Source organism: Gigantopelta aegis, chromosome 12, assembly GCF_016097555.1.
Source record: "Gigantopelta aegis isolate Gae_Host chromosome 12, Gae_host_genome, whole genome shotgun sequence".
Classification (NCBI taxonomy): Eukaryota; Metazoa; Mollusca; class Gastropoda; order Neomphalida; family Peltospiridae; genus Gigantopelta; species Gigantopelta aegis.
This window is the reverse complement of record NC_054710.1, coordinates 31568422-31585636: the sequence shown is the minus strand read 5'-3', so window position 1 is coordinate 31585636 and position 17215 is coordinate 31568422. Positions and strand designations below refer to the sequence as shown.

Genomic DNA, 17215 nt, shown 5'->3' with positions numbered 1-17215 from the left:
TTCGTGCCCTAATTTTCGTTATTAAACCGAGGGCAACACTGCCGTGCCTCCTAAAAACTGAAATTCGACCCCTGCAGTAGACTAAATGAAGGCATGTTGGAAAAGCCATTAAGCACGTAGAACTGTAGTAAATAGCTATAAAGATAAGCCGTAGTAGAATTTTATTTTAAATATTCTTCAAATGAGAGTGATGATAAGAAGAAGATAACTGATGGAAGGATTAATTATTCATTTAAAAAAATATAATAACAGGAAAGAAAAAAACCTACATCGTACTTCATATTGAACGACGGAATATCTAGACCGGCCGACTGCAAGAGAGAAACTGCTCCTTCCAAACAGCTGCTATCTCGTGTATGTACCTTTCTTCATAGACAGGACAGCACATACCGCGAACTTTAACGCATCAGTTGAATGAGAATTGGGGTGCGAAAAAAACGTTCATAGAGGACAACTATTCCTCTAGCAGCAAGGACTATTTTACAAGGACTCCAGTGAACAGTGCTATATCATCTAACCCGGTTATTATGATGCCTAACGTGGTCGTTGTTGCCACTGTCATAATATATGTAATATCCGTGGTATTTCACTCTATAATGACGTCATCAGTAAACATAGTTTCTCCAGTTGGACCGAAGATGTGTTGCATGATCTGCAAACGTCACGGTGCTTGTGGAAATACGACTTATGATCCAGGTGAACTGGTTTGTGACGTCACTGATTCCAAACAGAATGGTAAAGAATCCATGGAGGAATTTTGTAAGGACAAGGTAACAAAGACTTAAACCGTATGACTATAATAATATAACGTGTGTGTGTGTGTGTGTGTGTGTGTGTGTGCGTGCGTGCGTGTGTGTGCGTATACATGTGTACGTGTATGTGTGCGTGTGTGAAGCGTCTGTCTTAGAGAGAGAGAAAGAGAGGGGGGGGAGGGAGGGAGAGAGCGAGAGACAGAGATACACATGTTAGAGAGAGAGAGAGAGAGAGAGAGAGAGAGAGAGAGGTAGAGAGAGAGAGCGAGAGAGACTGAGCGAGACACATATTAGAGAGCGAGAGAGGGGGGGGGGGAGTGATCGAGAGAGACGCATATTAGAGAGAGAGCGACAGAGAGAGCGACAGAGAGAGAGAGAGAGAGAGAGAGAGAGAGAGAGAGAGGGACGGAGGGACGGAGGGAGGGAGGAGGGAGGGAGAGAGAGAGAGAGAGAGAGAGAGAGAGAGAGAGAGAGAGAGAGTGAGTGAGTGTTACGACTCATTTAGGTGTAGGTGTTAGGCTACGGTCGGTTTGAGATATGTCCCCGTCGGTGGGCCCATTGTGCTATTTTTCGTTTCAGCTTGTGCACCAAGACTGGTATATCAAAGGACGTGGTATGTGCTATCCTATCTATGGGATGGTGCATATAAAAAAAACCTTGCTGCTAATGGATAAATGTAGCGGGTTTCCTCCCTAAGACTATATTTTAAAATTGTGGCTACGCAGGTGTGATTATGATCAGCTTGCCACTGTAAAAAAAAACCCCACCTAAAACGCATCTTCCACTGAGTCATTTCTAACGTCTTTTGGCATCATTTTTTTGCAGAGATACAATATGAATGCGCTAATGACAGATTCATAATCGCACTGTATGTTAGAGATATTTTATTACACACTTTTAAAAACGTATATTGTTATGAAGACAACCAAATGCCGGTTTCACATTTGCAGATGCTAGTGTATGTGTGTGCACCACGACTAGTATATTAAAGGCCATGGTATGTGCTATCCTGTCTGTGATATGGTGCATATAAAAGATCCCTTGCTACTAATGGAAACATGGAGCGGGTTTCCTCTCTATGACTGTGTCAAAACTACCAAATGTTTGACATCCAATAGCCGATGATTAATAAATCAATGTGCTCTAGTGGTGTCGTTAAACAAAACAAACTTCTTCGTTTGTGTTGGGTCTGTGTGGTGCCCACATATGACATGTTTAATTGTTTTAGCCTGAACTTTTCTATTCCCCCTGTTAGATCTACAAATAGACTGTGTTTCGCTTTCTGCAAGCCGCTATTCCCCCTGTTAGATCTGCAAATAGACTGTTTCGCTTTCTGCAAGCCGCTATTCCCCCCGTTAGATCTACAAATAGACTGTGTTTCGCTTTCTGCAAGCCGCAATTTTGAGCCCTGCTTTTGAACCTGATGGACTTGAAAAATTATTACTTTCTTTTTATTATTATTGGCAGTTGTCACAATCATCATGCATGAAGAATCGATGCGAAGGAGAAGACGAATGCTTAACGACGTCCAGTAACCAAATGAAATGTGTTCCTGCCATTAAAACGCGTGGGTAGAAAACAAATTCTGAACATTGGATGGCATCCATTTTGTAATTCTGACAAAAATCAAGTTTCAGTGAAAACCTGCGACATGTTCTTCGTTAGTCGCAGATGGCGGTATGTAGCCCAGTGGTAAAACGCTCGCTTGATGCGCGGTCGGTTTAGGATCAATCCCCGTCGGGCTATTTCTCTCTCTAGCCGGTGCACCCAGACGGGTATATCAAGGGCCGTGGCATGTGTTATCCTGTCTGTGGGATGGTGCATATAAAAGATCCCTTGCTACTAATGGCAAAGTGTAGCGGGTTTCATCTCTGTGACTGTGTTAAAATGACCATATATTTAACATTCAATAGGCGATGATTAATAAATAAATGTGCTGTAATAAAAAACAAGTGGTATGTTATATACGCTTCTGTACTCCACATACAGGACAACACGTACCACGACCTTTTTAATATACCTGTCATCTCGCACTGGTTGGGACAGAAAAAAAGCCCAGTTGGAGAAAGGATCCGCTGAGATGGTTCCATCGCTCGACAGACGCAGATTAAAGGGACTGTCCTGAATTTGCAGCCAATTTAAAGGGACATTCCTGATTTGCTCCACTTTTTAAATTGTTATCGACTAACAAAGACTTTTTAACGATTGTATTTACATATCAAATATATTTTTCTGCATAAATATTAGTCTCTGTATATTAAACGTGTTTCTGGTCGTGCTAATATTTGTACTAGATTAAATTTCATTTCATTTCCAAAAATGTAATTTTTTCGTACCTACGAAATTATTTCAAGACAAAATCCAGTTTGGGCTTCTTACAAATATTAAAGCCGCACACCCTAGTTCCATCCAGCGAAAATAAATTATAATTTGGTTAATCTACAAACCTGTAACACACTTAGATCACGTTTTTTTCAAATGGAGTGTAAAAGCAGGTTTTATATCGATAAATACCATGGGAATCCCCATGTCCCAATTGCTTGAAATAATTTTGAAAGTTAGTATTCTGATGTCACCGGTAGATGTCGCTCGAAGCACAACAATGCCTACGTCACGACAAATTTCACAGACTTGGGGTGCGTTCGTTTCACCTCTCCTGGACATGTTCCAACTGTTCTGTCCTGGTTGTATCCCCTCTCCAGATATCGTAAGACTTAGCAAAATTATTGGTTTTAAGAGTTTGTAACGTTTTGTATTGAGACAGTTACTTGCCTGAACTTTATTGTTACTGAAAATGTTCACGAACTATGAAGAAAAATCTCACAAATGAACAACAACAAATCGGATGTTGATTGCGCGAACCGTGCACGAGAAAACAAACCGAATCAAAATGATAACGGTCACGTGATATACCAACGTCTGTGACATTGAAATGGAAATATCTTCTCTAAAAATAGATTGGACCTCGCTTGCTTAACGGTTTTTTCTCGACAACACGCCTTGTGAAAAAATGCAAACAATGCATTTCGTGGTTTTACAAACATCAGGATTACCAAAAAGCACTTCAGGTGAATGGAAATGTGTATTCTAAATAATAAAATGTAAGTAAAGTGCAATTTTATTTGTAAAAAATGGGGTTTAATAGCGAAAAACAACGCCGTAATGGTTAACAATAATAGCCGTAACTAGGGTGTGTCCCTTTAAGACGACCAGAAACACATTGAATTTACAGGCACCGATATTCTAAACCAGAAAATGTATTTTATATGTAAATTTAATCGTAGAAGTATTTTATTGGTCGGAAACATCTTACAATGCAGCAAACTCGGGAATGTCCCTTTAATATATCTGCGATAACTATTTCATAGTAAATACATTTCCTTGTTTACAATAGCAGTGTCTGTATCTCGAATGTGTTTGCTTGCGGTCGTATATTAATGCTTATAGCACTCAGTTAATTCGTGATATATTCGAGATATCGAAGGTGGAGTGATCGAAATTATCGTCAAATACGTTCGTGGTAGCAGAAAACTATCACTACATATGGCAAATTATTATGTTCACTTTGTCAAAAAAGAGACGCATAGGTGATAGGGAAAGAAGAATACTGTTTGATTTTTAAAAATATCGGGGTTTTCTACAATGTTGCTGAATGACCATGTTTGTTAATGTTCCTGGAATGGGACAGCGTGCCCAAATGCACCCCAACACAAATTTGTGGCATGTTGTGCGACGTTTGCAGGAAATCGGCGTGAAATGGTCCGATTTTGGCGAATGCACGTTAAACTCGGGGAAAAGATTGGGGTAGTGATGGATATTTAAAGCTGCAATGCTCGCAATCATGCCTCTTTCCATTTTGACGCAGACGAGTTACAAGATGCCAAGACTAAGCCTGCCGAATCGAAACATTGCAATAGGCCGCCTCTAGTTAGGTGAATCGCAGTCAGCAGTCGCACGCCACATGAACGTCCATCAGAGCACCATTTCATGTCTTTGGGACAGGTGCCAGCAGTTTCAATCAGCTGAAGACCGGCTCAGAAGTGGAAGACCTCGCATAACAACTGCAGCACAAGATCGCTACATCCGGGTTCTGCACTTGCGTCACCGAACTGCCACAGCAACCAACACTGCTGGACGCATACCTGGTTTAAGAAGGGTGTCTGCACAAACCATTCGAAACCGACTCCGAGAAGCTGGTTTACGGGCTAGGAGACCGTATGTTGGCCCCGGGCTGCGACGTCAACATCAACATTTACGTGTTCGCTGTTGCACGAATGTACAGGGGTGGAACTTGGGGAACTGGCGGCGAGTATGGTTCAGCGACGATTCACGTTTCCTCTATAGCGACGTGATGGACGACAACGTGTTTACAGACGCCGCAATGAACGTTTTGCCAACAACTGCGTAGCCAAGTTGACAGATTCGGTGGAGAGAGTGTCATGATGGTAGTACTAAACCAAATCACTTTGAACACCACAAGTCCTGTGATTGGTTATAAATATGAGTGTGTTGGTTGTAAAAACAATTAGTTTCATCTGGGCTAAAAATGTAAGCAATTTTATTCCATCTAGTACCACTGTGTCAAGTAGTCTTGTGCTTGGAAAATGTATGGGGTACCTGTAAAAAAAGTACTCAAATTTTGTGCGGAACTAGGGTAGTCATAGACGCTACCCGTTATCTCAGAAATGAGCAGCTTGACACCCACTTTTTTGTGATTCACTTTAAGGGTGAGGGGTGGTAGTATATATATCCGTGGCGTTTATATCGATTGATACGTTGCAGGTAGGAGTTTTAGCCACATATGTTACTATTGTCGTCTATGGGATTTGATTTGGTAGTATACACCCTGATGTGGGGAGCCATCTCATACACCGGAAGAACTGAGCTTGTGTTCGTACACGGTAACCTGACAGCTGTAGGCTACCGAGATGAAATTCTACGCCGTCACATGCTTCCCATTTTGGATCGACAGAGAGAACTCTTTTAGCAGGAAAATGCCAGGCCGCATACTGCACGTGTAACAATGGATGTCCTACAGATGTGCTGCCATGGCCATCAAGATCGCCAGATCTCAACCCCATTGAACACCTATGGGACGAACTGGACAAACGTGTACGCCAGCGTGACCCGGAGCCTCAGACGCTTCTGCAACTGTCACATGCACTGCAGGAAGAATGGGTTAGGATTTCACGTGTCCGGATTCAGAGACAATTGTGTACATAATGGAGCGGGTCGTAGCCCAGTGGTAAAGCGCTCGCCTGATGCACTAGCGGGCTGGGATCGATTTCCGTCAGTCATGTTACAACCAGTGCACCGCGTGTGGTATATCAAAGGCCGTTGTATAAGCTATCTGTAGGATAGTGTATATAAAACACCATTTAACAAATGTAGCGGTTTTCTCATTAGGACTATGTCAAACTTACAAAATGATAGCCATTCAATAACCTATGATTAATTAATCATTGTAAACTGACGACGAGTGTGTTTTGTGTTGTGATTGGTTAATTACATTCTTTTTCCGGGATCAAATTAAAATAGCACCCGGAAAGACATCATTAGCAATTGGAACAGGGCAAGTTGACGGTTCACTGGTCTACCTTTATACTGCACCAAGGGGTTGTTTTTTTCTTTCTTTCTAGAAATACCATATATACAGTTAGTTCCATAGAAAAACGATTCAGTTTACAATGGACACAACTATATGGAGTTTTTAGATTTGCGGGTGTTAACGACTTCGGTCAAAAATAACATTTGTGTGATCAAATAGAGAACAGCATTCGCAAATCTAAAAAGTCCATATGGCTATCTCCGAAACACACGTTAACTATTGTGTACATAATTTCCCATTCATTGAAGACTTTGTCTTTTAGATTTAAAGACATCTCGAAAATATATCGGTTATATTTCTTCCTCAGTGTCAGTAAGCAAACGACCCGGGGCTGTATCAGAAAGTACCGGGGCGCGACTGCTAGATGGTAAAGAAATTCGACCCCTGCCAATCAGCACTGCGGATCATCCCGTCGATGGTCTATATGACAGGGATGGATGGTTGGTAAGTAAGTGTGTTGTTTGGACGTCAAAATGTGTGTCCGGGAAGCTGGTCCTATACTGGAAAAAGGGCCGACCCTAACATTTACTTCCATGTATATTTGTGTGTGTGTGTGTGGGGGGGGGGGGGGGTGCGTGTGTGCATGTGTGTGTGTGTGACTGTGTGTGGCCTGTGTTTAATGTTTTTATAAATATGTACATTTTTGCAAAATGCTCTCTCTCTCTCTCTCTCTCTCTCTCTCTCTCTCTCTCTCTCTCTCTCTCTCTCTCTCTCTCTCTCTCTCTCTCTCTCTCTGTGTGTGTGTATTGTTTATGGACCAAAAATAATTCAAAATATAATATGAGCTATTAATATTATTAGTAGTAAGTATCTTTCAAATTTAATTATAAGTATTGTCTGTTATTGCTTTTCCGGTGCCACAGGTTCGAGTCCCACCAACGGCATGGGACAATTTGTTTAGGCCAGAAATGATTTAATTCCTCCCTGTGTCAGCGAGGTTAATTAAGGAAAAAAAAAATCATCCGCAAACTTCACCGATTCACACAGTTTGCGATTGATTGAAATAACATATTTTTTTTATTAAATTTGAATCACACTTGCTAATAATAACACTAAAAGTTCATATTTATTTTGAATTATATTTGGTCCATAAATAATAACGCTCAACAATACAACTTGCCCCATATACAATAACGTCACCAGATATGATGTTCCCTAGCGACCTATTTGTTTTACGTTCATCGATAGTTGAACAAGCTCTCGTTGCCACGTCTGGACCAATGGTATGACGATATTTGGTAATGAATGCAACGGAAATTTAATTATATATCTATGTATGTAATAGTCAAACCAGACAAAATACACTATATAGATATTCATATATCAATACATACACGCATATATGTGTGTGCATAAATATATATAACATTATTCAGGTTATACACAGATGTGGAAATGAAGAAGACTTGAACAAAACTTGGATCGAATATGAAAATGGATTTGGCTCTTTAAAGGAGGACTTTTGGCTAGGTAAAGACACTAAATAGTTTTATCTCTATATCGTTTTTATTATCGTGCACTGATAAATAATGCGTATTTTGTTGAACGACACCACTATAGCACATTGATTTATTAATCATCGGCTATTGAATGTCAAACTCTTGGTAATTCTTACACGTAGTCATCACAGGAAACAAGCTATATTTTTCCTTTTATATCTTTTATATGCACCCCCCCCCCCCCCCACACACACACACACACACAGGATAGCACATGCTGGAAAGAGAAATAGTCCAAATGGGCAGTCCGACGGGGATCGATCTCAAACCGACCGCGCATCAAGCGATCGCTTTACCACTGGCCTACTTCTCGCCCCAGGAAAATGCATGCATACATACATACATACATACATACACACATATAGTTGAGTTAAAGAGTATTCTTTTTATGGATGCCTCAATGGCACAAAAGGTATCGTGGTAAGTCTGCAAAGTTGCCGGCGATTCGGTGCCATAGGTTCGAGTCACAGCAACGGTTACTGTTACTGTTGCCGAGGGGACATATTCTATTATGTAGTGGTATTCGTGTCCATCTACCTGTTTCCAGAGATCGATTTTGTTTTGTGGGGGTTGGGTGGAGGTGGGGTGGAGGTGGGGTGGAGGTGGGGTGTATATTTAATTTCTTTTCTCTTTTTCTTTATTGAAGGCGCAGACCCTAGTTTTAACCCGTAAAAAATGGACACCGAGTTAATATTACAAACCTGCAACTTAGCTGGATAAAGTTACAATATAGGAAAAGAAGAGTCTGTAACGTTAAAACAGGAAATACCCGTAAAAATAAACTCGAACCAATAAACCGTTACGTCTCAGACGCACGTGCATTTAAAACTTTTTTTCAATAAAAAATGCTATTTCTGGTACTACAAAGACAAGAATGACCAGAACCACTTTGGTTCTACGGGAATGGATAATCTAAAGAATAAAATATTAGCGATGTGTGATTTCAATGATCATAAACGGTGCTAATAGTGAAACATATGCGGTAGTGTTTAAAAACTAAGATCTGTCTCTTTAATTGTTTGATTGTAATGTGCGTGGTTTTATCCTTAGGAAACCGGTACCTTCACTTGCTGACCAAGGACAAGAAATACAAAATGCAGGCTGTTGTCGTTGACATTCGAAAAAGAACAGGCACCAGGATGTACACATCGTTTTCTGTATCTGACGCCAAGAACAAGTACAGACTAAGTCTAAACGGCACTGGATCAACTGGAAACTTAAGTAATATAAAAAAACAGGCAAATCTTAAAGGGACATTCCTGAGTTTGCTGCAATTTTTAAAGGGACATTCCCGTGTTTGATGCATTGTAAGATGTTTTCGAATAATAAAATATGTCTACGATTAAACTTACATATTAAATATATTTTCTTGTTTAGAACATCAATGTCTTATATTCAATGTGTTTCTGGTCCTCTTAATATTTGTAAGAAGACCAAACTGGAGTTTGTCTTCAAATAATTTCGTACGGACGAAAAAATATTTTTTGTAGGAAATATAATGAAATTTAACCTAGTACAAATATTAGAATGATCAGAAACGTGTTTAATATACAGGCACTAATGTTTTATGCAGACAAATATATTTGATACGCAATTACAGTCGTCAAAACGTCTCTGTTAGTAGATAGCATCTTAAACATTGCAGCAAAGTCAGGAATGTCCCTTTAAGATGTTAACGACTAACAGAATGAATGAATGAATGAATGTTTAACGACACCCCAGCACGAAAAATACATCGGCTATTGGGTGTCAAAACGACTAACAGAGACGTTTTAATGATTGTAATTACATATCAAATATATTTTTATGCATAACATATTAGTGGCTGTATATTAAACGTGTTTCTGATCGTTCTAATATTTGCAGTAGGTTAAATTTCATTTTATTTCCTAAAATCCAGTTTTGGCTTCTTACAAATATTAAGACAGCCAGAAACACATTGAATATACACACTGGTATTCTAAACAAGAAAATATATTTAATATGTAAATTTAATCGTAGAAATATTTTATTAGTCGGAAACATCTTACAATGGAGCAAACTCAGGAATGTCCCTTTAAAGGCAGAGATAAATTGTATTTGTAGAATGGACCGGCTTCGGTAGTGCCGTGGTTAAGCCATCGGACACAAAGCTGGAACGTACAGGGTTCGCAGCCCGGTAGAGGGATCTCAGCCCTGTACAGGGTTCACAGCCCGGTACCGGCTCCCACCCAGAGCGGTATTTAACGATTCAATGGGAGGTGTAAGACCACTATCCCCTCTTCTCTCTCACTAACAACTAACAACTGGCTCTTTGTCCTGGACAGACAGCCTAGATAGCTCAGGTGTGTGTGCAGGAAAGCGTGCTTGAAAATTAATTGGATGTATGTACGAAAATAAGTTGAAATGAAATGTAGAATGAGCAGATTGCATTTCAGGACATCTAATTTTCAAAAGTTTACGGGTAGCATACCATGAACCCCATAGAAACTTTGCTTTGCGCCCTCGATCTGTCTCGATACATTGTTACATATTTTAACACGTGAACTGTTACAGTAATTACAAATCATTTCTGTTTACAGTCCAAAGTCGGCAACTGTTTTAATAATGGCACAGCAATGTTTTCGTATCGAGCAATTCATATCAACATTTAAAAATATTTTATTTTATTTTAACGCATAAAATAAATATCGACACATACAGACATTTCTTCCATATAAATGTTTAAATTGGGCCCCAAACATATATCAACACAAACGTAATATCGACTCAACCGTATCGACCAACCGTGACAAAAACATGGTAGTTAATACACGTTTTCGCCCGCATCGGCCAGCCATATCGACACAAAAGATACATTTTATACAGAAGCAAGTTCGACACAACGATTGTTGCAATATATATATATATATATATATATATATATATTTTATAATATATATGTCGTATATATTATATAAATATATATATATAGGTTATATATATATATATATAGATCCACATGTAATAGTGGAGCTAATATAGATATACATATATATATATGATATATATATATATATATATATATATATATATATATATATATATATATATGTATGTATGTATGTATGTCTGTGTGTGTGTGTGTGTTTCTAAATGGTGTGTGTGTGTGTGTGTGTGTGTTTCTAAATAACTTCAGTTTTGCTGATGATATGTCACTTCTTTGCCCATCTATTTCTGCATTAAGAAAAATGTTAACGATTTGCGAGAAATTTGCAGACGATTATGATACAATGAAAACTGTTTGTATGTGTATTCAGCCAGAGACTCTGAAGTTGATCAATGTGTCTTCGATATATTTGTGTGGTGATGCACTAGGTCATATTATATGCAAAAACATGAAAGACGATAAAAACATTAAACGACAGTATAGAGCCCTTTGTGTACGTGAACAAATGTTGTTGCGGCGATTTGCAAAATGTTCAGAATCTGTTAAAACACAATTATATGTGAGTTATTGTAGTAATTTGTACGCGGGTGCATTATGGGTGAAATGTACACAGGATACCATGAAGGATCTTAACATATGTTATAATAATGCATACCGATGGATGATCGGACAACGACGACCAGTCATCGAGTAAAAGGCTTTGGCGCTTTACTTCGCTTAACAGCATATTCGCTGAAGAGCAGAATTGAAACAATTTCAAACGACCTACTTGCCCACCTGCGGTGTACAACTGTGTACGTCAAATCTGTATGTGTAAATCGCTGGCAAAAGCTGCTGTATATTATGTAATCAGTTTTGTATGTGATGTTTATATATTATGTTCTATGGATCTCTGATCTGAAATAAAACTCTATTATTTTATATATATATATATATATATATATATATGTATGTATGTATGTATGTCTGTGTGTGTGTGTGTGTGTGTGTGTGTGTGTGTGTGTGTGTGTGTGTGTGTGTGTGTGTGTGTGTGTGTGTGTGTGTGTGTGTGTGTGTATTGTCTACACTGATTGATAAGGGGTGTTGTAAATAATGACATATAATGATAAATAAATGTATTAAATGTGTGTGGCCGATGCGAGCACAAGACATTACTATCTCATTCTTCGTGCACCGCGTGTAGGAGGACTACCACTCTACCAGGTTTAGATTAACTGGTGTGAATGTATCGATTGCGATTGATCCTTAGCGCATATTGCACCCCAGGCGCTAAACCAAATAATATCTGCCTGGGTCAAAATTCGAAATCAATGCTACCAGGCTTGTGATTGCTTCTTGGTAATAGTTTTATCTGGGTCAATAAATGTATGATATTTCATTTGATCCACTGTGACAATTGACTTTGTCCTTGAGGTACATGTAAACATAACTAGAGCCCCCCCCCCCCCCCCTTATTGATACTGACATGTAGGGGAAGGCTAGAGGTAGTTCCAGTCACCTCCATCTCTCCACTTATTGATACTGACATGTAGGGGAAGGCTAGAGGTAGTTCCAGTCCCCTCCATCCCTCCCCTTATTGATAATGGCTTGTAGGGGAGGCTATAGGTAGTTTCAGTCACCTACATCCCTCTCCTTATTGATAATGGCATGTAGGGGAGGCTAGAGGTAGTTCCAGTCACCTCCATCCCTCCCCTTGTTGATACTTACATGGTAGGGAGAGGCTAGAGCAAAGCCTATGTACTGTTTTAACAATCGTCACTTGAACTACCTCCAGACCTCCCCTTATTGACACTGACATGCAGGGGAAGGCTAGAGGTAGTTCAAGTCACCTCCATATATTGATAATGACATGTAGGGGAGGCTAAAGGAAACGCTATGCAATGTTTTGGCAATTGTCGACAACCAAATGGTCGTAAGCTACTATAACTAAAATATAATTGTTTTTGTCTAAATCTGTTGCAACAGAGCTTTAGGTTGATTATTCTCGAGTCATGCCATGACATTAAACTTACATGTTGTTAACCAGTACCAACGCTACACGAAGACACCCGACGCCCCTATGCAAAATGAACCTGCGCTGTACTTTCTTGTAGTGGCGTGACGATAAGGGGAGGGCTGGAGGCGACTCCAGCTATTGTAAAACTAAGTACTGTAATTGTGTGCGAAATTTGGAAATTTAAATACACCCGGTTGACGTGAGCCAACCTTTTCCAGCCAATACTTTGGGGAGGGGTTGTGGTATTAACTTTGATGGATCATAATTTGGTTTATATATTCATGTAGTATTGTAGGCACATTTGTTAATATTCTCGTTTAGTGAATTTTACTTGGTATAATACAACATGTAGATGTGATTTATGAAAGTCTGAGAAAAGAAAAACAAACAAAAAACCAACAAAGAGACAAACGCAAAAAAACAAAAAGCAAATTAAAACTAAACAGAAAAAGAAATCAAAGAAACATAACACCACACGCAAGGACACACAAAAACCCCACCAGCAAAATAAACAAAAAACGAGCAAACAAACAAACAAACAAAACATCTCCAATAATAACAAAACAACGCTTTAGTTGTTATTTAATAACAACTAAAGCGTTGTTTTACTTTTAAGATGAGCATATTTGCTAACATAAAGGTAACGATAGTTTGCTTTTGTTTCAGCTATCATTATTCTAGGTTATATATTACATCAACGGATTGATTCAGTCATCTGTTTTCTAAGATTAATGTAAATAGCATCTTCTGTTGTTCTAGTTATATCTATTCTAGATTAAATATGACATCTTTGTCTCTTGTTTTAAGTAGCTACTTGATATATGTAGTAGTATTTGGTTTAGTGTGAACCACCTACTATTATTTTCATGCGAACATATATCATTCTGCTTTTCTTTAGCTATTTTCTTTGGCAATCTAACAGCACTAGTTTGTTTTAGTTATCTACTTCTCAAGACCGGCTTCGGTGGCGTCGTGGTCAGGCCATCGGTCTACAGGCTGGTAGGTACTGGGTTAGGGTCCCAGTCGAGGCATGGGATTTTTAATCCAGATACGGACTCCAAATCCTGAGTGAGTGCTCCGCAAGGCTCAGTGGGTAGGTGTAAACCACTTGCACCGACCAGTGATCCATAACTGGTTCAATAAAGGCCATGGTTTGTGCTATCCTGTCTGTGGGAAGCGCAAATAAAAGATCCCTTGCTGCTAATCGGAAAGAGTAGCCCATGAAGTGGCGACAGCGGGTTTCCTCTCAAAATCTGTGTGGTCCTTAACCATATGTCTGACGCTATATAACCGTAATTAAAATGTGTTGAGTGCGTCGTTAAATAAAACATTTCTTTCTTTCTTTTACTTCAAGATAAATGTAACACGATTTTGGTTTACTTTAGAATGTTGTCCAGGGTAATGTAACGTCAATGATTTCTTTTAGCTATCAATACTCCATGATACTTATAACACGGGCGTCCCATTTGTTTCAACCATCTATTTCTTTGGAGTGCACAATTTAACATTCATGTTTCCTTTCGACCCTCTGTTTTCTGGGGTACGCAATATAACATCAATATTCAACGTTTTGTTTCAGTCATTTTTTTTTCTGGAGTAATGTAACACAAATATGTTGTTTCAATTATATATTTTCCAGAATAATGTGGCATCATTGTTTTATTTCAGCTATCTCATTTTAAATTAATGTAATAACACTCTTCTTATAGCTATCTATTTTCCATACTAAAGTATTATCACTGGGTTTTTGGTGGGGGTTTTTCGGTTTTCTATTTTCTAAAATAAAGTAACAAACCTTTTTTGTCATATTTGTATTGCAACACTATTACGTTCTTTAAGTTATCTGTTTTCTAGAATAACGTAACACCATTACGTTGTTTCAAATATCTGTTTTCCAAAATAATGTAACATTGTTGTTTTGTTCCAGGTATCTGTTTTAAAAGTAATGTAACAACACTATTGTTATAGCTATCAATTTTCTATAGTAAAGTATTATCACTATTGTGCTTCTTTTTTTCTTTTTTTTTCTTCTTTGTTTAGGTTTCTATTTTATAGAGTAATGTAGCATTACTGTTTTTGTTTGAGCAGTCTATGATTTTGTTTTTCTCTCTGATATAAATTTTCTGGGGTCAAATATAACACACTGTTTTGTTTGTTTTCTTTCAGCGGATGAGTTATCAGCTATAAATGGTGGCATGTTCAGCACAGTAGACCAGAATAATATACTTGGTTATCCAAACTGCAAAGTGGAGGAGGGGTTTTGGTACAACAAATGCGACAATCCAGTCAAAATGCAGGGTACTTCCAAACACTGGTTCAATTTCGTATCCCCGTTAACTCAAACTATGATGAAGATAAGATTGTCAACCAGTTACAATGAACACTAAGTCTGGTTAATCTACAAATCTGAAACACATTTGGATGGATTTGCAAAATAGTAACACACGAGTCTTTGCTTCATTTCATTTCAACTGATTTTCTTGTTTATATATCCAATTAAGGTTCAAGCACGCTGTCATGGGCACACTATTCAGCTATGTGGGGTATCTATCCAGCATAGTGGGTTAGTTGTTAGAGGATAGTGGTTAGTGAGAAAGAATAAGGTGTAATAGTCTTAAACCTACTTATCGAGTCGATAAAACTCGCTCTGGCTGGGAGCCGGTACCAGGATGCGTACCCTGTACCTACCAGCGGTATCTCCGATGGCTTAACCACAACATCACCGAGGCCTGTGTTGAATCGCGGAAATTATCGTAAAAGGTAGACTGGAGCTTTTCTCCATATCGGATACTTCTTAAAGGTATGTGCGTTTACAAAAATATCAACATGAATTTCCTGATATTAGAAAGACCAGTATGTCCAGAAACACTTCGGATGTACGAACATAAATAATATAAACAATACAGTGTAGGTCTTCTCTGATTTAAATTATAAAAACTAGATTTAATAGCCACAAATACGCCGTAGTGTTTAAACGCTAGGATTTGTGACTTTAAGAATAACTACAGACGTGTAATATAATGGACAACCTCATTACAGAAACTCTCATTGGAACCATATTAGTGATTTAAATAACAGAAACTCTCCTTGGAACCATATTAGTGATTTAAATAACAGAAACTCTCCTTGGAACCATATTAGTGATTTAAATAACAGAAACTCTCATTGGAACCACATATTAGTGATTTAAATAACAGAAACTCTCATTGGAACCATATTAGTGATTTAAATAACAGAAACTCTCCATGGAACCATATTAGTGATTTAAATAACAGAAACTCTCATTGGAACCATATTAGTGATTTAAATAACAGAAACTCTCCATGGAACCATATTAGTGATTTAAATAACAGAAACTCTCATTGGAACCATATTAGTGATTTAAATAACAGAAACTCTCCATGGAACCATATTAGTGATTTAAATAACAGAAACTCTCCATGGAACCATATTAGTGATTTAAATAACAGAAACTCTCCATGGAACCATAGTAGTGATTTAAATAACAGAAACTCTCATTGGAACCATATTAGTGATTTAAATAACAGAAACTCTCCATGGAACCATATTAGTGATTTAAATAACAGAAACTCTCCATGGAACCATATTAGTGATTTAAATACCAGAAACTCTCCTTGGAACCATATTAGTGATTTAAATACCAGAAACTCTCGTTGGAACCATATTAGTGATTTAAATAACAGAAACTCTCCTTGGAACCATATTAGTGATTTAAATAACAGAAACTCTCCTAGAAACCATATTAGTGATTTAAATAACAGAAACTCATTGGAACCATATTAGTGATTTAAATAACAGAAACTCTCCTTGGAACCATATTAGTGATTTAAATAACAGAAACTCTCCTTGGAACCATATTAGTGATTTAAATAACAGAAACTCTCCTTGGAACCATATTAGTGATTTAAATAACAGAAACACTCGTTGGAACCATATTAGTGATTGAAATAACAGAAACACTCGTTGGAACCATATTAGTGATTGAAATAACAGAAACTCTCCTTGGAACCATATTAGTGATTTAAATAACAGAAACTCTCCTTGGAACCATATTAGTGATTTAAATAACAGAAACTCTCATTGGAACCATATTAGTGATTTAAATAACAGAAACTCTCCTTGGAACCATATTAGTGATTTAAATAACAGAAAGACGCCCGAACCAGATGACGTACCCAATGAATTTCTAAAAGAAACTAAATCATACTTCTTACCTTTGTTAAAATTTATTTTACTCATTAATATATTTTATCGTGGTAAATTTCCCACTGGCTGGGGGAGGGGGAGAGGTATGATGTGTCCATTGCCAAATGTGGTTTAAAAATGATCCAAACAGTGTTAGAGAGATTTCACTGATTGATACTTTGTTTGTCATAATTCCACAAGGAATGGCCTGTGCACTTTTATGTTTGTTTTATTTTGCATATGTGT

At 38.1% G+C, this 17215-nt stretch overlaps 1 protein-coding gene across 1 annotated transcript; it reads left to right on the top strand.

Annotated features, from left to right (window-relative positions):
* Window positions 1-596: 596 nt before the first annotated feature.
* LOC121385980 (fibrinogen-like protein 1) lies at window positions 597-15150 on the top strand. Its single transcript, XM_041516775.1, has 4 exons — window positions 597-770; window positions 7737-7830; window positions 8910-9080; window positions 14930-15150. Exons 1-4 carry the CDS (start codon window positions 597-599, stop codon window positions 15148-15150), a joined length of 660 nt encoding a protein of 219 aa, XP_041372709.1.
* The last annotated feature ends 2065 nt before the right edge of the window (window positions 15151-17215 follow it).

Excerpts from the sequence above, each read along its gene's own strand:
- LOC121385980 (XM_041516775.1), top strand. The coding sequence starts at position 597 with ATGACGTCATCAGTAAACATAGTTTCTCCAGTTGGACCGAAGATGTGT. Across the intron at positions 771-7,736 it reads AGGAATTTTGTAAGGACAAG|GTTATACACAGATGTGGAAA; the intron begins GTAACAAAGACT and ends AACATTATTCAG. Across the intron at positions 7,831-8,909 it reads AAAGGAGGACTTTTGGCTAG|GAAACCGGTACCTTCACTTG; the intron begins GTAAAGACACTA and ends TTTTATCCTTAG.